This window comes from Manis javanica, chromosome 12 (genome assembly GCF_040802235.1).
Source record: "Manis javanica isolate MJ-LG chromosome 12, MJ_LKY, whole genome shotgun sequence".
Taxonomy (NCBI): domain Eukaryota; kingdom Metazoa; phylum Chordata; class Mammalia; order Pholidota; family Manidae; genus Manis; species Manis javanica.
In genome coordinates this window covers 2,020,555-2,043,243 of record NC_133167.1, presented here as the reverse complement: position 1 = coordinate 2,043,243, position 22,689 = coordinate 2,020,555, and the positions used below count along the sequence as shown (strand labels likewise).

Genomic DNA, 22,689 nt, shown 5'->3' with positions numbered 1-22,689 from the left:
CTTACTATAAGGCTGTTTGGAAATACATATTATTGTGAACATGCCATTTATTTCCCAACCTAATTAATGTATTGAATATGATCTTTAATGCAACAAAATTATTTCCAGGTGCACGTGGAAGACCAAGATGGCAAACATATCTGAAAATGTATGATGAAGAGCAATAAATGAAGAGAAAGTCCTGGCACTGCCAGATACCCTATTTCACGGCTCCTGTATTGAGATCGGCATGGGGCGGGGGCAGGTTGAGGACTGGAAGCAAACAGAATGAGATAGGACCACAGACAGCTTAGGGACAGCCCGGCTGTCTGTCACACTCAGGGCAGGTATACGGGACAGTTTCCATGAGCGTAATTCCAGAAGGCTGAGGTCTGCTGGGTCTGTACAGGAACAGCCGTGGCGATTGTGAAGGCCAGAGTTCTCTACCTTACCTGCACCCCCAGCTCTCCAGGGGGTCCTCCGCCTGACTGCACCCCGCCCTTGTTCACGAGCCAGCAGTGCAGCAGTTAATGCCCAAATCTCTCTGCCGTCAGTGGGGTGCAGGGCATGGGCCGCATAGCCTGGCCCAGCCCCCTTGTCATCGGTCATCTGGGACACCTGGGCACAGCCCACTCTGGCTTTTCAGAGTTTCAGGGATGCTTCACTTTTCCCCACAACTTTCTAACCTAGGGTTAAATGGCAACCAAGGACAATAAAGTCTAGAGCATCATGAAAAAGTGGGTGGCTCCCTGCCCAGGCCCAGCAGGCCTAGCTGGTAAATCACAGCCCTGCTCAAGTCTGGGTGGGCAACCAGTGCCTGGCCGCTGTCAGAGACAGCCTCCCGGATGCTGACAGTGCAGGTGGAGGGCCGGCTTGATCTGTTTTCCAGGTGACATTGCCATCCCCATTTAATGTGGAGTCTGTTCCCGCGGGAGATGACGCAGAATGAAAGCATTTCCTCAAGACGCACGGTTTTAGCCTTAAACATGTGGCTGCCTGTGGCCATGTGGGCAGGTTGCGTGGGGAGGGGAGGATATTGGTCCAGCGTGGTGGGGTCTGGGCAGCCAGCTGGAGCCTCGTGCATCGTCTCCTCACAGCTGATGACTGCCTCTTTGTCTTCTTACCGTTACATTAAATGTTAATGTTAGTGGCATCATGAGGATTCGTCTGTCAGACATGCCAAGTGAGGGCATGATTGTGTAGAAGGGCTGGGACACCCAGGCGATGCAAAGTGAGGCCACAGTGTGAAGGATCCTGACTGCGGGTCACGGGGCAGCACCCGCTTCACGCAGAGGAGGAATCCAGCAGGCCTGGGAGGCAGGAGGGTCCAGTGCTGTCCAGTCCACTGGGCACACGCTCCCTGCCAGCTCCCTCCCTGCCAAGCCTATGCCCCCCACGTGGGGTCTGCCCTGTCTCTGCTGGCCCCACATGGTGGAGAGGTGTGGGGTCAGTGATCTCCTGATGACATCCATTATCAGGCCCTCTTGGACCGAGTGCCAGTGGGTGGCTGCCCCTCATAAGGTGACGTCCCTGCCCCAGGGCCCAGGACAATCCCATTGGTTCCTGGTCTCTGACCCTAATTATTAACAGTGCCCCCGTTCATGCTCAACATCATCTCACGTCATTGATTTATTTTTTTTGTGAAACAGTTAGGTTATATTTGAACATTATTTAAACAGCTCCCTCCATAAACTCTTTTTTTTTTTTTGAGAGGGCATCTCATATTTATTGATCAAATGGTTGTTAACAACAATAAAATTCTGTATAGGGGACTCAATGCACAGTCATTAATCAACCCCAAGCCTAATTCTTGTCAGTCTCCAGACTTCTGAAGCATAACGAACAAGTTCTTACATGGTGAACAAGTTCTTACATAGTGAATAAGTTCTTACATGGTGAACAGTGCAAGGGCAGTCATCACAGAAACTTTTGGTTTTGATCACACATCATGAACTATAAACAATCAAGTCAGATATGATTATTTGTTTGATTTTTATACTTGATTTATATGTGAATCCCACATTTCTCCCTTATTATTATTATTATTATTATTATTATTATATATATTTTTTAATAAAATGCTGAAGTGGCAGGTAGATGCAAGATAAAGGTAGGAAACATAGTTTAGTGCTGTAAGAGGGCAAATGTAGATGATCAGGTGTGTGCCTGTAGACTAAGTATTAATCCAGGCTAGACAAGGGCAACAAAACATCCACGGATGCAGGAGATTTCTCTCAAAACAGGGGGGTGAGGTTCTAAGCCTCACCTCTGTTGATCCCCGATTTCTCACCTGATGGCCCCCCTGCGACTGTGCCTGTCTTAGGTTGTTCCTCCCTTGAGGAATCTTACCCGTCTCTGGCTAACCAGTCATCTTCCGGGGCCATACAGGGAAATGTAAAGTTGGCAAGTGAGAGAGAAGCCATATTCTTTGAAAAGGTTAGCTTTTTACTTCTTTGCAGATTTATGCCCTGTGGCTTCTATGCCCAGCATTTGTCTTGAGGTGTCTTTACCACTTGGAAGAATTATGATACTCGGTAATTTTCTATATGAGGCACGAATTCTACTAAAGGGTTGTAACTAGGAAGGAAGAAGAAAAGCTATAGAAGTAGCAGATGGAAGAAAACAACATCATCTCACTTTAGATGCTGCGTCATAGGGTCATCCTGTCCGCACACACACACACACACACACACACACACTCCCTCAGGCCGTGCTGCAGCACTGGGCCATGACTTGGGGGCTGTGTGTGCATCACAAGGTATGTGGACATGCCCAGCTAGGGAGATGTGTGCTGAAAATCCCTCCCCTGTGATTCTGGTGGCCTGGCCCACCCCACAAACCAGGGGCCTGGTGTCAAGCCGTGGGGTAATGGGGGGCAGCAGGGCCCCGACCTGAGCCGAGCACCAGCCCCGGGGCTGTGGACCTCACTCTGCCAGCCCACCTGGGCCCCATGGAGGGGAGGTGGGGTTCAGCAGGGGCTTCTTAGGGCCACTCGAGAGGACGGTCCCTGCAGAGGCGCCTCAGTGGCTCCCATTTCGGGGGGGCCCGCTGAGGACAGCAGAGGTGCCCACGTGGGTGATGGGCCACGACATGTGGGGAGGGACTTGGGAGGGGTTCCCCAGGGTGAGTGTAAGCCTGGAGGGCAAAAGAGGACCCCTGACAGAGCCCTGGGCCGGCAGCATGTTGTGCTGGGAGCAGGGGAGCATCATTGTTAACATTACCACCACGTGCACGTGGGCCCCACTGCCCAGACGGAGGAACTTGGTGTTACTTCCCTCTTTCCCGTGAGCCCTGACCGAGGGTGCTTTTGGCACGAACAAGGGGGCCATAGAGGGCAAGTCGGCACCCCCACGCCCTTCTGCTCGCCCACTCACGCCTTCACCCCGTCACCCACGTCCTCTGCCTACCCCAGCTGCAGGGAAGGTCGCCGCCAGGCTTCCACCTGGGTGGGCTCAGAGCGGGCCCGCCTGCTCTCTGGCTGGGCTCTCACCCCCGTCCCGGCCCAGTCCCTCTCGCCCCTGCCCTGGTGTCCCTAGGCATCTGCAGGCCTGGACGGGTCCCCGGGGAGCTCTGTGTCTGCAGGCATTCACCAGGCAGTGCTCTCTGAGGGCACCTCTGGGCACGGCAGGGGCTGGCCCGTCTGTCTGCCTGCCTGTCTGTCTGTCACACAGTCCGTCTTGCTTACGGGGCGCACGAGTCAGGATTTCAGTCCAGGCCCCCGGGGCTCCCAGCCTCCTCTCCCCGCAGGGCTCCCTGTCTCCACAGCAGCCCCCTCCCTGCCCCCACCACGGCCCAGGCGGCTCTGTGCTCTCTGGGACTCTTTCCGGCACCGCGCTGCCCACCTGCGTTAACTGGCCTTCCTGACTCGCCGGGACCACAGATAAGACAGATGGTGGCTGGAAAACAGATGGGTGCTTTTCCACTTTGGTTCTGTGGCCCGAACAGAAATGCAGAAGCCGTGTGTCCTTCGCTGCCGTGCCAGTGTGCCCTGCTGTGCAAAACAGACGGCGCTGGGGACGCATGTGTGAATGTCGTCTGGGGTGCTGTGGGCTCGTGGTGCTGCGATTTCTGGGCCCCTGGGCTGCTCTGACTGGTCTTCTGAGCAGCAGCCACTCACACTCAGCTCGGCTTCCCCCCCCACCCCCCACCCGCGCTGGCCCCTGGACCGAGGAGTTAATGATCTGTCAAAACACTCAGATTCCTGGGGAAGCTCCTAGAAAGGAGCAGGTTTGTTTGTGACTCACACTGTGCTTTGCTCCCGGTGAGGGAGCTTCCTGGGCCACCGCCCCGCGTCCTGTGAAGGGACAGCCCCCTGTGAAGAGAAGGCTTCTTTTAAAAAGCAGAAGCATGCTTTCCGAGCAGCTCTTCAGAAACCCGGAGCAGCCCTGGGCCCTTCTGGGTTTGGCAGCGGCCCTGACCTCTTGCCTTCGTGTGCGACTGGTCACGGCCTTGTGTGCACTGGGGCGGGTCGCCCAGTGTGGCCCAAGGAACAGAACCTGAGATCGTGTGGCCAGAGATGCCCTGAGTACATACGGCCGCCCGTCCTGACCCCAAGCTGAGACAGCAGAGCTGGGCAACCTGCGGTCAGTGCGGCCCCAGGACAGGAGTAGCTTCCAGCCAGGTGGACGTGAGCGTGTCCTCGCTGGTTCTCTCCTCCAGCTTTATTTTTCCACTGATTCTTCTGGGGAGCCGGGTGAGGCCTCTGTGTGCCTGGCCCTGCCTGTCTGCTGGGGATGCTGGGACACTTGGGGGCAGAGCCCTGCTCTATGACAGTGGTCGGGCTGGGGGCTGTCCTCTGCCAGCGGAAGTCACCCTCGTGGCCTGTCTGTCCTCACCACCCTGTGAGCGCTGGTGGGGGCCAGCAGAGCCCCACGGTGGGGTAGGTGGGTGCCTACACCATGTTACTCATTTTAAAATTCTCTGCTGATTTAAAACCCACTTGCGCTCACTTCTGCAGCTGCTTGTCTCCCAGGAGCGGGGCTGACTTACTTGACATTAAACAGGAACAGTAAGGAGAGAAGATGGAGGGAGAGATGGGAGAAGGGACAGGAGACCAAGAGAAATGGGGGGCCCAGATGGTCCAGCCCAGCTGTTAGGGCTCCTTTAATTCCAAAAGAGGGAAAAGGATTGGGATTTTGAAGACAGATTCAGCATTTGAGCAGAAGAATTTTCTGGAAGCCCGGCCAGGGAGGAACTCCGGGCAGACAGAGAGAGGTGAATAGAAGGTACCCCCAGGCTCAGGGTGCTCAGAGAGGGCACGTGGATGCCTGGAGAGGCGGGCGGCGGGTCAGGAAGAAGCTGGCAGGGCTGTTTGTGCCGGATTCCCAGCTGTGAACGCGTGTCGCTGGCTGTTCTCTCCTTTGCATCTGCTGGACCTCAGGGACTGACTGTGACTGAGCCCCTCCCGGCGGCCAGGAGGCCAGAGCCGCAGGCCCGCTCAGTCCGTCTTCCCTGCAGCATTAGATGCCACGGCCTTTCCCTCGTGTTGTCTGGATTCCTTCTAGCCTCCTTCAGAAATCTCCCCCCGAACCAGGCTCCCCCACCCCCAAAGAAGGTGCTCGGGGTCCTCACCCTGAGGAGAGGGATTTACCAGCTGAGCCCCCCAGCCAGAGGTGGGAGTCAGCACTCAAATCTTTTGAGATTCTAAAATATCGTGAGTCCCCCAGGACTATGGAGACCCCTGAGCCAGGTCCTCTGCTTCCGTCTGGGAGAATTGAGGTCCAGCCTGTGGCCAGATGTGGCCAAGGTCGCTTGGACAGCAGGTGGCAAAGGGAGACAGGAGGGCTTGGCCTGGCCCAGTGGAACCTGCTGTGCACCAAGGGCGAGTTCCAGAGCTGGAGTCCCGAGACTGCTGGTGTGGGGCATCTCCCTGCCCCTGCCTCCTCCGTACCTGTGCTGGGAGAGCCTGAAAGGAGGTCTGAGCAATGGTGTGATTAGCAGTGGGCTGGAGGGGCGCGGCTACCTCGGGCACATGCCTCCAGGCAGGGCTGGGGCTGGCGTGAGCAGCACCCTTGTGCTGAGGTGTGAGATGGTGAGGCGGGCGGAATATCATCTAATTACAGAGAAGGGCTGAGAGAAGGGGCCGGGGTGCTGCAGACTCACCCCCAGTGCAGGCAGGGCTAGAGGGAGGCAGGGTCCCACTGGTGCTGGGTGGTGGGGGAGCCTGCTGATGGGCTGGGAATGCCTGCTCCCTGCACCCAGCCTGCTCCTAGACGAAGATTCCAGGGCTGAGCTGAACACACTCAGTTTTCTCTTCCCAAGCCCACCGATCACTGGCCACTCCAGCTGCCCCAGGTGGCAGGGATAAGAAGCCAGGGGGCGGGAGAGCAGAGATTTCTTCCGCTGAGCCCCCTCTGGGGTGGGCAAAAACATCTGGTGTAGGATCCACAGAAAGACCCGCCTTCCTGAGAAGCCCAGAGCAGTGTGGGGGCCGTCCTGGCCTGCTAGGGCCTTCTTCAGCTTCCCAAGCCTCTCCGTTCTCAGATGGCTACCACACAGCAGAGATGGCGGGGAAGCTGGGCCACCTCCCTCTCGGGTCTCTGCTACCTGCTCTTCAGAGCGGCCTGCCTGGCTGCTCTCGGGCCCCTGGGGCGCTGGGGGCTGGAGGGTCCTCTCCCCTGGGCCGTGGTCCTCTCTGCTCGACCTTCTCCCTCTCAGTGCCCACATGGTGCCCCAGGACCCTGATGAAGGCTGCGTGGTTCAGCCAGCTCGATTCAGTCCAGGTGAAGAGGAAGGAAATAAAGAGCCAGCCTCCTGTGGGCTTATTGTGCACATTTGGCCAAGCGAAGGGTGCAGCCCAGAGATGTTCTTCATGCCTGTGCCGCTTACGGCTGCCTAGTGCTCGCCATGACTCTGCGCCGGCCCCTAGCCCAGGAGAAGGTGTCTGGGTCTGCACGCTGTGCCTCCCGCTGTCTTAGCAGGGGCGCCGGTCAGCAGAGCTGCCAAAACTGTGCGACCACTGAGCCTGACGGGGGAGCCCCTCATCCGGAGTTCCCAGGACCCTGCAAACCCTATTGAAAAAGCTTCTGCGTAGCCCTGGGGAGATGAAGGCACCGTTACGGGAACACGTTAAGATCACTTTCTAAAGGGAAGCAAGGTGTTTTTTACATTTTAAAGGTGTTTGTAATTTTAGCTTACAATCATATTACTAACGACTTTCCCACTGAGACCTAAGATACTCAGGGGCTCCTCTAGAGCCCACAGAACAGCCCCAAGGTTCCCCCCTCTTGTGGGGCCTGAGTCCGCGGCTGCCAGTGAAATAACATTAACCCTTGAGCCCCTGTAAATATTGAAAGTCATCGCTTTACTTAATGTTAGTTATGTCTTCAACTCAACAATTAATATACCTGAAACTCAAGCCTGACTGTGCTGAGCGGAAAGTGGTTTCTTTCCACATCCTCTTGTTTCAAATAAAATATTTTCATCTATGCTTCTCTAGTCTGTGAGACACGGTATGAGGGAGAATTCATCTTTCTTTTCAGAAGATACCATAGAATTGCTGGTGCTCTAAAGACGAACAGAGTGTATGTTCCAGGGGAACCTTCACGCCAAGGACGCCATGCTGCCCTCCTGAGAACCAGGTGGCCGTCACTTGGAGGAGAGAAAATCAGGGGTGGCACTTTGCAGCCCCATGATATGTCCCTTGGCCCCACACCACCTCAGTAGGACAGGCATGTCGGTCAACGGTGAGGACCTCACTGTCACCAGCTCAGGGCGGAATGTGCGTCCTTGTGTTCACCCGAGGGCTTCCCCTATTGCTGGCTTTAACGAATACCTCACTGCTTCATCTGGTGTCTTGCTCTCCACACGCTTTCCCCGTAATACTGAGCTTCCTGGCCACAAGTCTGCTACCTGGAAATCTTCAGGAGTCTGATCCAAATATTTGGCAAAGATTCATGTGACTGAATTATCAGACAGTTTCTCAGGTGGCAATCTACAAATTACTTTTTGTGTTTGCGACAGCCTTGTTTAAAACCTTGAGGTGAACTGGTTGGTACACGCGAAGCCTGGCTGTCCCCGTCACACTGCTCGGGACACCTGCGCAGAATCTCTCGTGGTCCTGGAGCCGCAGGCAGGTGCCCTTTGCTTTGTGAAGTATTTGCCTGGGAAATTGTCTAAAGTGAGTCATTTCAGATTCATTTTCAGAGGAGCTCAATTCCTACAGGCACTTCCATTAAAGTCTTTTTATTTGTCCTCAGACTTTTCCAGGGTGTAGCCATGGCTTCCCTTATTTGTTTACTGAATGTGGGTCTCCATATTCCAGATTTCCCTAAAGTAGCTCATATTAGATGTTGAAAGCCTTTGGGTCGTTTGCACTTATCCTAAGCATTATTTGACTTCTAATCTCTGGTCCAAGGTGTGTGAGCTTGTTTGCAGGGTTCTGCCTCCACTTCCGGTTTTGTTAACATATTCTTGTCTCTACTGGCTTTTGTCCTCTCTATTTGCTTACAAGTTAGTGCTTTATTTTAGAGTGAATTCACCCTAAATTCCTTAAGACTGCACAGAACATCTGTATCACATCTATTTATTGACAAAGCTTGATTAAAGGGAGTCTAGAAAGAAAGGTCAATTTCTGGATCAGCAGTTTAAAGTACATGACTGAATTCCCTTATAAACACTGACATGGACGCTGTTTTCCATATTCGTAGGGTCTGTTTCGGCAAAGGAAATTCCTATAGGATGTTCAGCTGGAGTTCAAATGGTAATTAAATGCATTAAAATGGGCAGATAGGAGAAGGGGTTCCCTCTTGAGGAGCAGTAGTCTTTAATTTAGTTCAGAACTATTGTAGCAAATATCCAGAGCCATCAGCTGCTCAGCTTAATAATAACTCCACATTTTGTTTTCTGTATCTTAGCTCTGCTATCTTTCGAATAAAAGTAGTCATCTCCGGCTTCTGAAATCGGAAATATTGTTGCAATCAATGAAGAAGTACTCGGGAGTATTTGGGAACACACACAGCTGTGCGGGTCACGTGTGCATCTGTGATTCCCAGACCAGTTCACCAGAAAGGAAGCAGCTGGAAGTGCTGCTTGACATTCACGGTATCAGAAATGTTCTTTGAAGAAGAGGGATTTTAGCACCTTCCCTGGGTATGTCCTAGCGCCCGCTTCCCGAGTTGCAGCAGGTCCCGGGGTGAAGGGGGCTCCTCTCCATCTACTCTCAAATCCTTGGCCGTCCCTGGAGCTCCTGGATTCAGCGGGGACGTGGAGGCAGACAGAAGCCGCACCTACAAGACTAGCTAGTGTGGCGGAACTGTGCTTAGCCCCGGGGTTTGCCCGCCTTCTGGGTGACAGGACAGTTAGCGACAGTGTGTGTGTGTGATCTCTACCCCCGAACTGTGACGTGAGTACATAAGACTGGAGCAAACTTGGGACCAAGGTGACCCCCTCAGAGAGAGAGGGAGTGTGTGCGTGCATGTGTGTGTGTGTGTGCATGCATGTGTGTGTGCGTGCGTGTGCATGTGTGTGTGTGCGCACGTGTGTGTTTATGTAGTACTTAAAGAAAACTCTTTTTGTATTTACACCATAAAATCAGGCTGCTTGAGTTATTTAACCTGAAGTATATAGTCAGTGACGTCGGTGCCTGTGGCGCAGAGCAGGATTCTGTCCCTCGAACCCCAGCAGCCCCATTGTTAATGACTTCTCTGAACGTGAGTGACCGCTGAGGGCTTCTTGAAATTAAGTGAGCAGGAGCCCGCGCGCCTGTGGGGCAGGTAGAATCAGCCCATTTCATAGATGAGGGAGGTATCACAGAGGAGACATGAGTGGGCTGTGTGCTCACAGGCTGACCATGGGGCTGCGGGACTCCCCAGCTTCAGGCCGGGGTCCCACCCACTGCAGCAGGACAGGAGCTCCAGGGCTGCCGGCTTCCCCAGGGTGACCCGCAGGGAGCGCTTCCGTTTGTTCTCACAGGCTTTGCTCTGACGGTCCTCGGCGTAGGAGGCCAGTTAAGAGCCCGCAATTTCACGAAGCCTGTGATTAGGGGGGATGCATTCTGTGTATCACACAGTCTAGGGGGTTGGAAGTTTGAACCCCAGAAACAAAGTGTTGGGAATGAGCTGTCTATCTGCAAGAATCTGATAGATGTCCCGTCCCTTTTAGGAAGAGCACAGGCAGCACGTTTTCCAGAGGCAGCCCCGACTCCAGGTGCTTTAAGATTAGCAGGGTGACCCTGATGGTGTCCAGAGGGTGGAACCCCTGGTCGACTCCCTGTGCCCACAGCAGAGCCTCCTTCTGACACCCATGGGATGCAGCTCTCACCACATGTCTTGGCTGGTGACAAGCCGGAGCACCCGTGCGGGCATCCTGTTCTTCTTGGGTTAACTGGGGGCTCTCTGGGCACTAGCCTCCTCACCCTGCCAGTCTGGATTCCTGCCTCGGCTTCTGTTTCTGTACCCACTGTCCCTAGTAAGCTTTGTGGGCTCCCAGGGGTTCGAGGTCAGTTGGGGGCTGAACGGGAGGGTGAGGGGACAGGCTGTGGGACGTTCTTCCCCCGGCAGATCTACTAAGCCAGCAAGCAGGGCTGACCGCTTCACCCCGGTCGTGAACGGCATGTGGAGGCCCAGGGATAAGGCAAGTGGAAATTCAAAGGTCAGGGTCCCCCTTGCCTGGAGGCACCCCACCCCGGAGGCTTGCGCATTTGCCAGGTGGAACTGCCTGTCTGATAAACCTGCTGTTGTTGGGGTCTTTGCTGTCTCGCTGTCCACTTGCCCTTGGAGAGATCTGAGTGCCTCTCCTGTGGGGCTCATCTGCCGAGATGTCCTTCTGGTCTAGCAGCGGCCAAGTGCAGGGAAGCGGCTTGCAGGAGAAGCTGTCTTCAGGGCAAGCGCGAGGTGGGGGAGCCCACCGGAAGGTGCCAGTGAGGTGCTCCTGGACCACCTGCCCTCCTCTGCCGCTCCTGGCGGCCTTCACCCCGTGTGCCTTCTGCCTTATTTCATGACGTGCCAGTGTGTCCCCTGGCTTGCGTGACACCCGCCCTGCAGCTCGCCTGCCCTTGGCCCCCAGAGCCTTGGCTCTGCCAGGCCACCTCCAGGGGCATCAGTTCTTTCCCGGCCTCAGTGCGGAGCCGCCCTGGCCACCAGCCCGAGAACCCGGGGTTGCTCGCTCCTCCTGTCCTGCTTCTAAGAGCCGATTTTGCTGACCTGGGGCAAAGTCTTCCACACTTGAGTACATGCTGGTTGGTTTCTAAGCATAATGTGTTTCCCAGCAGAGATCAGTTTTATTCACAAGGTGCCAAAATTTGAGAATGTGAAATGGGCAGAAAGTAACTGAATCCAGAGTTTGGGAAGCAAAAGGCTTTTCCTGTTGACAAAGGGCAGGTTAGCCAAGCCCCCAGCTGCTCTCGGGAAAGCTGTGGTACCTGCAGTGCCTGGAGTGCACCCTCCACTCCGGGGACCTGTGTGCTGTTGGTTTTTCCAAATCCATTATGTATCTTAAGCGTCTGCTGAAACCAGGGTTCTCAGATTTGCAGGAATGAGGGTTGGGTCACATTGGGGTCTCCCCATCACTTAGTGAGATTTTTCATCCTTCTGAATATGTGTGAGTTTATGCATGTTATTTCAAAAGTCACGTATTTTATCTGGGTTGTTGGAGAAAAGATGCCCAATAAAATAGAGTTAGGCATGATTATCTCTGTAAACAGTGTAACATTTTAAAAATTGCTTACTTTTCTGAGATGAATTTTGGGAACTACAAGCCGGCAGTGTTTAAGGGAGAGCTCGTCATCAGAGCCCATTCATTGCTGGAAAACAGTTTTATTGCCCCACTTTTTATATCATTCAGGGGAAAGAGTCTCAGAAATGCTCCTTTGCCCTCCCAGGGTCTGTGCGGCTCCCCCACGTGAGCCGGGTTCCTCCCGAACAGACAGTTCCTCCGCTGCATGAGGAACATCTTTCTGCCGTTCCAAGCCTCCGTGTGTCTGTGTTGGAATGGGGACCGTGCCAGCACCTCCTCCAGGAGACTGCTGAGGCCTACGGCGGGTCCCACATGCAAGCGGGGCCTGGCCCCAGGGGCACTGGCGTTGGCCACCGTCATCCCGGGTCCTGGCGTCAGCACCTGGCCCCATTCCACTGCCCCTGCTTCCCCTGGCCACCTGGCTGCCCCACACCGCCCCGTCCAGGGCCCCGTGGCTCTCTCTGAGGGGGTCCTCCCTCCAGCAGGGGGCGCAGCTAGCCAGCTGCACACACCGCCTTACTGGCCAGCCAGGTCGGCTCCTGGCACCTGACCCTCTGCGCCCCCACATGCCTGCATCCCCAGTTCTGTCATGGGGAATGAGCCCTGGGTGTGGATCTGGGGGACTGGATTCAAGTTCTAGCAAAGCAAATTACCTGTTTCCTCACCTCTTCTAAGGGGAGGGGGTCACATCAGTTTCCCTCATAAGCTGCATCTGGAGCCCCCAGTCCCTTCTTGGGTTCAGAGCCGAAACCTGCTGGGTGAACCTCGCATTCAGAGCGTCCTGAGAGCTCCTGCCGTTCAGCACGACAACCACTGGCTTCCCCCCAGATGCTGCCCTGGGGTTTCCTAAGCAGCCCTGGGGTCACCTCATCCTTTCCCGAGCCACAGCCCTGGGTCTGCTCTCGCCCTTGCCGATTCTCCAGCACTGCACCACCCTCCTGGGGTCCTGCCCCACCTGAGGCCCTGCAGTCAGGCGTCTTGGCCTCAGCATCCCTTTGGGCCCAGCCCACGGTTATCTCTGAAAAGCAGGTCTGGTCACGAGTGCCCCTTACACTTCCTCTATCTCCCTGGTGCCCCGTGGGGACCTGCCAGTCTCTGCTCCGCCCTTGAGTCCCAGCTCACCATCTCCCCCAAGATCCTCACCTCTCCCCAGGCCCCCTCGCATGTGCCCCTACATACTGACCTCTGCCTGGGAAGCCCTCTCACCCTCCCACCAGGGACCAGACGTCCTGGAAGACCCAGCTGCAGCCCCCGAGTCTGTGAAGAGCTGCCCGAAGCCCCGCGGCTTGGGTGTCATGCCTTGCAGACCTTTATTAGTGCCCCTGCCATATGCTGCTGTGTCACTTACATGTATAGCATATTTTCATGTTTTACAGAAAAATGGTTGTATGTCTTTGTGTACTTGCGTTATACCTTTATTAGAACACTTACTACATTTTACTGTAATAGATTGTTGTCTGTTCCTGAATGAACTGGTTGAGATGGGGACCAAGTTGAGTGCCAGCATCCGGCAGAGCACCTGGGTCACTGGGCCACCGACTAATGTCCTCTTGAGGGGCTGCTGCCCTCACTGGGAGGGGGTGTCTTCAGATACTCATTTATCAAATGTGTAGAGATATGTATTAAGTCAGTGCCTCTGGGTTGGGACCCGTGTGGCAGGTGTGGGAATGAAGTCAGTCGTATGAGAGGGGGGGATTTCCAGCCCAGGGCTCAGCTGACCTGCGTTCTGGTGGTGATTCTGCACCCACCTGGTGACGTGGGATAAGTGGTCAGTCCCCAGGGCCAGGCCCTTCCCCGCATCTCTGAACTGACATCACTGGGTGGTCATCTCTAAAGGCACCTCCTGTACCGCCAGCCTGAGGCAGGTGGCTTTTCATTCCACCCCCTTCCACCCGTGGGTTTTATTTGGAAGCTGAATTTAGTGACATCTGCAGAAGTTATAATGCACCTGTTGAAGTAGTTCCTGGGTCTGGAGGCCCTGCATCCCTGCAGGAGGCTGCATCCCCTCTTGCGACCCGCCCCTGGCTGCTGGCACACCATCTCGGAAGCCTGGGAGTGCCCCGTGCAGCATCCCACGGCTCATGGAGAAGAAATGGGAAGGCTGCCTGGGGAGGGAGGCTGGACGGGCTGGGTCCTGAGGATGGCCAGCGGGAGCCCTGCGCCGCCGTGCCGCAGCTTCCCTGGGAACCGAGCAGGGCCAGCCTGGAAAGCCAAGGGGCTACTGGGGCGGGCTCGGCAGGGCAGGTCCCTCGAGGACGTGATGCAGGGAGGCACCGAGCCGAAGGGACCAGCAGGCAAAGGCAAGCTTGCCCCCTCCCCAGGCTGCTCTCAGGCTGACTTCTCCTTGGCAGAGGCCCCTTCCAGACATGGCCTGAATTCCCGAAGCCAAGCCCCAGGAGAGAGGGACACAGAGAGACAGCTGTGCTTCCAAGCTGGCGGGGAGTTCTCTCCCGGAGGAGCACCGCCAATGGCTCTGCTGTAGGCCACCAGGGAGCCCTGGCATCATGAATATGGTCGCTGCTAGCAGGATTTCTCTTTTTCTCACACATGGCAGGTGGGCCAGGGTCAGAAGCCCAGAGTCACGGAGCTGTGAGAGCCAGGGCCCCCTCGCCTGCCTTCACCCTGCCCTCTGCCTGCCGGGAGTGCAGGGCCCCACACAAGTGGCACCTGCAGGTGTGAGGCTTGTCACAGGGGCAGAGGGACCAGAGGGCACAGGAGGAGCTGTGGCAGCAGGAGCAGACGGGCCTGGTCCCTCCAGACACACGGCCGTTGCCAGCATCAGAGCTGCCTTCCCAGACATCTCGCCCCGACCTGCCTCGCAGGAGCTCTGGGGCCTGGAGACGCAGAGGTCTCTTCCGAGCTGTGTGGAGTGGCCAGTGCCCCAGGCATTCCTCTGCATGGCCGCAGACACCCATCACCCGCTGCTGTCCTAGGAGCTGTATGGGTGTGATAGGGGCTCCTGCTGCCCAGCCCTTCCTGGGAAAGCAGACCCTCCAAAGGGGAGTGGGCCAGGCCCCGCCCTGAAAAGAAGCTCCTGGGTCTTAATTCTGGCCCGAGCTGCAGCCCCGAGGCCTCCTTGCCTAATGAGACCACTGGCCTAATGAGAATCGCATGGCCGTGGCCTCTGTCTGGCTATTTTGAGAAAGGGCCCAGATCTGCCTGCTGATCCCTTCTGCCAGCAAAGGGAGACCAGGGTGTCCTGCCTGTCACAGCCACGGCTTGGTTCAGGGACTGTTTATAGACAGCTCCTTCCAGGGTGGGGACAGCCAGGGCAGGGAGGGCCTGCGCAAGGGAACGAAGTGGCTTGGCACGGCCATCTAGAAGGACCTTGTACAAAGGGATGGATCTCACGCATCCAGTTGCTTCTGGAACTGCATTTGTCTGGGAGACAGACCGCCAGCCTTCTGCCCTCCCGCCCCAGTGTCCCCCCCCCCGACTTAGGGGCGTTCACAGGGTCCTTGCATTTCTCCTTTAAAAGTCAATTACAGTTCACTGTGCCTGCCAACTCACAGAGGATGGGCAGGACCCCGCCTGCCACTGTCTTAGAAGTGGAGGTAAATTTTGTGATTAGGCATTTCGAGTTCTCTGTCCTTCCAACCCTCTGCTGCACAGAGGTTGGCAGAGCCGGGAGGGCCGTGAAGAGGAAGGCCGGTTGGACCTGCCTCTCCCATGGGCTGGGTGAGCCTGGCTGGCATTGCCCGCTCGGGGACAGTCCTGGGTGCAGCCTACTGCTCTTTCCGGTGTCCCAGCCTGGCTGGACCCGCCTGCAGATCCAGCCGGAGGGAGCCTCTGCATTCTCTCCCTGAGAGCAAAACTCCTCATTTCCTTCGTGCGTGCACAAGGCATTTGTCCCACCAGCAGCCTCTGCGGCAAGGCCGCCCTGGGAGAGCAAGGTTTGTGCCAGCTGCCCGCTGGCACTGTCCACCCTGGTGGGGCCGGCAGGGGACAGGGAGGCTGCACAGCCTGCACTCAGTGCCCAGAGGCCCCTTCAAAGCCCCTGCCCAGAGGGAAGAAGAAACCCCCTTCAGTGGGTGGGGTGGCCCTGCTCAGTGTGTCTGGGGGCCTGTCCTGGCACCACTGGTAGTTCAGCCCATTTGGACACAGGTTGTCTGCACAGCTGTGTCTGCTTTGTGAACCGAGCACCCCCAGGCCTTCTGCCCACAGTGGGACCGGGAGACCTGCGTTTCTGGCTGAACTGGGCTCTCGCGCAGAGCTGCAGCCAGCCGGCACACCTCAGGGCCTGGCTGCCAGCGGTGGGACAGCCCCAACAGGCAGCCTCGAGATGCCCAGATCTTGTTCCAGACTTGTCTCTAACCAGCTGTGTACCTCTGGCAAGTCGTGGCATCTCAGGGGCAGTCCAGCTCTGCCCAAGGATGTGACGAGGCAGGCTGAATGGGCTCAGCCTGTGTCTTTGGCTTGAGAAGCAGCCTAGGAGCTGGAGACTGTGCCAAGCACAGGTGTGGGGTCCTGGTCTTGGGTGGGGCCTGACCGGCTGCATTCCCCATGCGCTCCTGCTTCACGCCAATGCTGCCGGCCAGGGGCCCCCTTTGGAGCGGCAGAAACCGAGAAGCATGCGAGCCTGAGAGCACATCTCAGAGGGGGCCGGGTGTGTGGTTGGTGGGCGCCCGGCGCCGCCGTGTCCACCTCATCTCCCCAGAAGGGAGTCCCTCCTTCAGAAGGTGTCTGTTGAGCACCTGCTATGTGCCAGGCGCTGTGCTGGATGCCGGGGACCCACGAGGAAGAGACAGTGAGTGTCCAGCACTCTCGAGGCTCCGGTGCTTGTGGGACAGGGTGCCGTGGGACAGGTCACGGGCCCCCCAGCCCTGATGCAGTGGTTCCTCACGTGGCCTGTGTTTGGGGTTCTGCCGGCGAGGAAACCGAGGCCCAGAGCAGAAGCCACTCTTCCCAGGCTGCCCTTCCCTGAGTGGCAGAGCTGGGGTTCCCAAGGCCTGTGCTCCCAGATCCTGCCTCTCCCGGGGCTCCCATGGGACAGAACACACGCAGAGGTGCCCTTCCACAGCTCAGCGTCGGCTACGCTGTGTGCTCGGTGCCACATTTCTGGAGGTTAACCCATCAGCATTCCTCGAATAAACCCTCCTGGTTATGCGGAACTGGTTCTTCTGACACAGAACTTGCTTTGCTGCTGTTACTTAGTATCTTTGTGGTTAGAATCATAGGAGACAGAGACCCATCCTTCGGCTCTTACGCCGTTTGGACAGGAGTCAGTCATATCGTGCGTGGGGGCAGGGGGCAGATGGGACATCTCTGCACCTTCTGGCAATTGTGCTGAGAAGCTAAAACTGCTCTAAAAATTGAAGTCTATCCTAAATAAATGAATAAATAAAATAAAATGGGAAGTGTTTCCTCATCTTTAAATTCTGGTATACTTAAGTCATGTAGCTAGGAATGATTTGTGCATAGAAGCTTCTATTTAATGCTTGTGTTAGACAATCTGGTTTCTTGTTCTTTGTGGGGTAGACACAGATCTTTAATAACCTGGCCAGCATATCTTACAGTTACTGATACATTCCTGTTTCCTACTTTTTCTTGAGCGAGTTTGGTAACTGGAGTAGCGAATCGGACAGCGTAATGAGTGAGAGTCCAGGCTCACAAATCGGACGGCCTGGCCTCCATCCCTTACACACCATGGGGATGTGGAGGATGGAGGCTCAGGCCCCCCGGGACCCAGGGGTGTGCCCCTACTTCAGCTCTGGCCTCTGAGGCTTCCCCCCAGCATGCCGATTGTTTGTTTTGCAGTTGGTGGGGGGCGGGTTAGGCACTAACACCAGAAGCCCTGACACCTTTGCCTGGTGCAGGACTGTCTCATGTGCCATTCTCCCCAGATGGCCCCTGACCGGGCCCTTGAAGGCCCACATGTTTCTTGCTCCTGGTAGGTCATTGGTCTTTGTCCCCAGGAACTCTGGGCACCCTGGGACTGCCGGTCAGCAGGTGGCTTTAGCACATGGGAAGCCACTCCACCCTTGTCTGCTGCTTTTCGGTTTCTTTTAATGTCTGGAAGCTTGAAGGAGGATCTCCCCCCTCTTGGTATCCAGAACTTTCCCTGTGGCGTGGCTCGGTCTCCTCCCCAGAACTCTGTGCTCCCTTTTCGGAGCCCCTTGGCCTTGGGGCGCGTGGACACTCCCTCTGTGCTTCCTCTGTGACTGGGCCTGCTCCCCCCCAATCATGTCCTGTGTCTTTTCGGTCCAATGCTGGGCGACTCCCGGGGTCAGTCTGTGATTTACCGATTGTTTTTCATTTGTGTCTGTTTTGCCATTTTGCTTCTATTATTTAAAAACTTTCCACTTCCACACTTGCCGTAATTTCCAAGAGCCTTTCTCTGTGTCTGGGTCGGTCTTTCTTTGCAAAACAGGCTATTCTAATTTTATCTGCACAGATGCCTCTGGCTTCTCCCCGGATGATAAATTCCACTTGTCGGAAAGTCTGAGCCCCACGCTATGGGCCATTTGTGAGGCGCTCAGCCCGGCGACTTCCCCTTCCATCCGCAGCCTCCTCGCGTGAATCACCATTTGTTTTCTCCTCATAGTCACGGCACTTTAGATGTTAAGGTGGCTGGATCCTTCCAGCCAGCTCTGGGGAGCCATGTGCCCATGGTCAGGAGGTGGCGTCCAGGCTTGGCGAGGGGACAGAGGGCCCCCAGCTGAAGGACGGCACCCCACAAATGCCCAAGAGGGAGGAGGCCGGCCCATGTGGGATGGGCTGGCTGCCCCTGTGGTAGGAGCAGCTGGCAGCTCTGGCCATGGGGCTCGTGACTGTTCATGTCCGCTTCACCCCAGGGCCTCTGTGCCCAGGAGCCCTGGAGGTGAGGGGTCTTTGTTTCAGGTGCAGCGAGTGGGAAGAGGAAGCCACGGATGGCAGCAAGCACTAGAGTGGACTGGGCGACCGACGTCAAGGTCCCCGAGGCGAAGATGCCTCCCGTGTCGTGCTGGAGGGACCCCAGCGAGAGCCGGGACACCTGCTCCGTGCTGGGGATGGTGGCCACAGCCTGGGTGTCTGTGGGCAGCTCCTCGCCTCCTGATCCTCACGTCCTTCCATCCAGTCTCCACGGCAAAATCCCAGGGTTGTGCATGTGCCTGCGTGTGCGTGTGTGCCCACGTGTGCATGTGTGTGCCCACATGTAGAGGAGGCCTCACGTCTGTGCCCGCTCCCTGCCCTACCGCGCTCCTTGGGTCCTATGAAGTCCAGGGCGCTCTGTCCCTTCCCTTCCTGGTCACACGGTCACTGCACCTCCTTTAAGAAATCGTCATCATCTGCCTTTTGTTCTAGTGGTTTACAAATGTGCTTCTCCCCTCTGATTTCTTGGATTCATCTCGGGGCTTTTCAAACGATGAGCAGCATTCCTGGCACGTGACAGACGCTCAGTCTGTGGCGATGGATCAAAGGCAGGCAGGCGGGAAGTGGGGATGGCGCAGAGCTGGAAAGGTGGGTGGTGGGCTGAGGAAGGCCTCATAATAAGCCCTTCCCCCTGAAGCCCACCCCTGCCTCCCTCTCTAGAGAACTTCTGCTGGTGTTTCACTGCCTGGGTGAGGTGTTGGGATATGGAGTCCAGTAAGACCCTTTGCTGTGTATTGGCAGCCGATGGTCTGGCGTGGAGAGGAGCCGCGCACCCTCTGAGTCCAGCCACTGCCGCCCCGCCAGCCGCCCCCTCCCCGGCAGGGAGTGAACTACCCAGGGGACACATGCACATGGCTTCAGGTGGCTCTTACGCGCGGGAGGCAGTCCTGGGCCCCAGATGTTTTGTGTTTGTTGCTGGGAACCCACCCCATCTGCAGACACGGCTGGGGTCAGGGTGACATCAAGGGGGCCGGGCCCAGAGGCTCTCGGACAAAAAGACTAATGAACCTGCCGCTCATTTCTTCTGAGCCCTGGGCCCCCTTGGGCATGTGAGGAAGCCCTGCACCCCACCGCTGCTGGGGGATGCCCCTGTCGTTTGGCTTTTCATGGATGATTTTGTATTTCCCCTTGGAGGTTTGGTGCAGCTCATATATCAAAAACTGTTGTAATTATTTCCTCCCACTGAGGAAGGCTTCCATTTAGCTTTCTCTAGCTGACCCCCTTATTAATTATCTGATTACAACCACATTCTCCAAGAGAAAGCAGCCTTTTGACTGTCTGCCCAGGGCCACTTAAGAAGGCTCACATATTTGGAATGCTCTGAACTTGAAAAAAACGAGGTGTGTGTGTGTGTGTCCATGCACATGAGTTTTAGGGGAAATGTGTTTTAGCCTCTTCAGAACTTCGCCTTCATTTGGCAAAGGTTTCTAGGGTTCCTGAGCCCTGGGGTTTCCGAGCGGAGCTCTGCTTCACGGGGACGAGCTGGGGGCATGGGAGGAAGCCGGCGGCTGGCAGCGCCAGGGCCCACGCTCTGACACACGGACATCAGGGCTGGCCACAGACCCACTGGCTCCCAGCTTCTCCCCAGCACATCTCCCTAAGCCTGTAGATGCGGACGACAGCATGTGGGGATCCCCAGCCTGTGTCCCCTCGCCCGGGTGCTCATCACGCCATCCGGTCTCCCTCTGGGCAGTGAGCGCTGCTCTCTAGCTGCACCTTCCTTGGCGGGTGCAGGCTGCTGGGGGAGGCAGCCCCTGCCAGGCCATTTGGCTGCCAACCTGGTGCCTTCCTGGCTGACCCCTGGGCCATGGTGGGGGTGGGAGGAGGCGCTCCCCTGGATGGGCCCATCACCAGGACCCTCTGCAAAGCAGACGGCAACCCGGATGTGCGGCGGGTCCAGCCTCAACTCTGCTATGATTGACCCACATGCTCCTTGGCACACCTGTCACGTGAGCTCCAGGGGCCCCCTGGGGATGGGACAACTGGGTCTGTCCATCACGATGGTGGGCGCAGAGTCACATATAGCACCACACACCACACACAACCACACAGATGTACACACACACACACATAACCACACATGAGTGAAATGTGAACAAGCGGGTGGGCTGCATGCCTGTTGACTCTCTGGCTGTGGTGTGGCACTGGACTTGGACAAGATGACACCACTGGGGGAAACTGTGATAGGTACATGGGCTTCCTCTGTACTGTTTTTTTTGCAACTTCCTGTGAATCTATAATTATTTCAAAAGCACAAGTTTTAAAAAATCCCTCCCTTCACAGCAACACATCCCGTGTTTCTGGCCTCACCTCCTGCCCCTCCTCAACCCTGCAGGGCAGCCTGGCTCTCCACGCCAGATGCCCTAGCCCCACCTTGCTGTGGCACCGCCCCTCCTTCAGAGGTCAGGTCCCCTAGGTCAGGCCACACGGATCCCACCCACTCCCTAGGGAGCAGGGGGCCTGCCGAGTGCCAGTTGGGGGCGTGGGTGTCCCCAGGGGGCAGGGGAGCCAGCCCCTTGGGGTCGAAGCAGCAGGAGGCTCCTCGGGGCATGGCTTGCAGATGCCCTGGTGAGCCGACTACTGTCACCTGTCAGTTCCTGCAGCAGGGACACGGAGGGGGCTGCAGAAGAACAGGGCCTACTGTCTGCCCCGTTCCTTCGAGCCTGGCCCCCCTTGATGAGAGGGTCCGAGTGCTCCAGGATGCCAGGCGCTGCCCCGGTGCTCAGCCCCCCTTCCTTGTCTTCCAGGCTGTCCTTTGGGGCTGAGGCACTAGCAGAATGGGATGCACCCAAGTCCGTCACTTCTGAAACCTGAATGACCTCAAGGAAGCCGCCCACCTCTGCTCTCAGCACGGCCTTAGACAAGGGGACAGCAACAGCATCGATGGACACCCTGGACCACCCGCTTCCCTGGGATGGTCCCCACAGAGGCAGTGGCACTCACTGTCCCTCTTGCCCATGACATGTTCATTGTCATCCTTGCCACTGTTTGGATTTTTCCTCTGGATTTTATTTTTTGGGGAGGGGATTTATTTTTTCTGAAAAATCTCTAGATTCAGGACCACATTTGTGAGGATTTGGACTTTGGATTTGTATTTTCCTCTAAGTGCCTTTTTTAAATGTATTTTTTTAATAAAACAGAAATGCATTCCTGTACGATTCTGTTTAAACTGGACCAAGGCTCTCAGACAAAGAACCTCGCCTTCTTTCCTACCCCATCTCTGCATGATTGTTTCAAATAAGCCTGGAATTCTTCTCACACCTCTGTTCCTTTCCTTCCTGACTCGCTCAGCTATAACCATTTTAAAAAATTTTTTTCTGTTTCAGTGTATATGTTGCTTATTTGTTTTATTTATTGAGATATTTTTAACAAGCTCAGTGACTGCAGTGTGGCCCTGTATACTGCTCCCCCTCCCAGGAATAATAAAAACCTCCATGCAGCCTGGTCTTCGTCTCTTCTCTTCCGTAGGAGAAAGTTGGACAGGTTGCAAAAATGACTTTCATCTCACTTTAAAAGGGACAAGACAGGACGTGAGGCATTTTATGCCATGCATAACTCTGTAACTTTCTAGAAGCTACCATCTCTAATGTGGTCGAGAGTGTTAACAGACCCAGGCCTGGGAGAGCAGGTGAGGTCAGCCTCCACCCCTTCTATGCTCCATCTGCCTCCCCTGAAGCCTCAGCTACTGGACGTGATCGCTCTCTGGACCACGTCCTGTTCTTAGATCAAGATCACCCATCTTGGGTCCCATTCCTGCTGTCCAGAGCCAGGGAGGCAATGCTGGCTCTGCGGAGCCCTCCCCCTGGCTTCACCCCCAGGCACGCTGTTCGTGTTACCCCTCCACGCTCCTCTGAAGGGATCGCTGTCTGTTCTGAGCGGGTCTGGCCCATGGGTTAACCAGTAGTTCCACGCAGCTGGTCAGCCTCTCGGGCCTCCCACACAGCACGGTGTGGTTGGGGAAGGAGCCCCTGTCCGTACAGGTGAGGAAGGAGCCCTTGCTGGGAAAGCCCAGGAGCATCTGGCAAGGGATGGGTCCCGGTGGGCAGGCCACAGGGCAGACGCGTCTTCACGCGGAGCAGGGAGTCCTTCACCCCGCCTGCTGGCCTTAACCTATCCTTGGGCGGCACTGGGGGTTGTGGGTGGCCCCCCAGGATAAGGGCTTCCAGCTGGACACCTGCAAGTCAC

At 56.2% G+C, this 22,689-nt stretch overlaps 1 protein-coding gene across 4 annotated transcripts in view; it reads left to right on the top strand.

The window, feature by feature from the left end:
* TWIST2 (twist family bHLH transcription factor 2) overlaps positions 1 to 21,948 on the top strand; it is a 48,012-nt gene extending 26,064 nt beyond the window's left edge. For 2 of the 4 annotated variants that reach the window (XM_073217884.1, XM_017676408.3), the window contains exon 2: positions 21,252 to 21,948. In XM_073217884.1, coding sequence (XP_073073985.1) covers positions 21,252 to 21,318 — 67 coding nt within the window. In that variant the 3' untranslated portion in view covers positions 21,319 to 21,948. Of the gene's footprint in view, positions 1 to 108; positions 13,072 to 18,446; positions 19,366 to 21,251 lie in introns of those variants that run through there. The other 2 variants (XR_012123402.1, XM_073217883.1) reach the window with 2 other exon arrangements.
* The last annotated feature ends 741 nt before the right edge of the window (positions 21,949 to 22,689 follow it).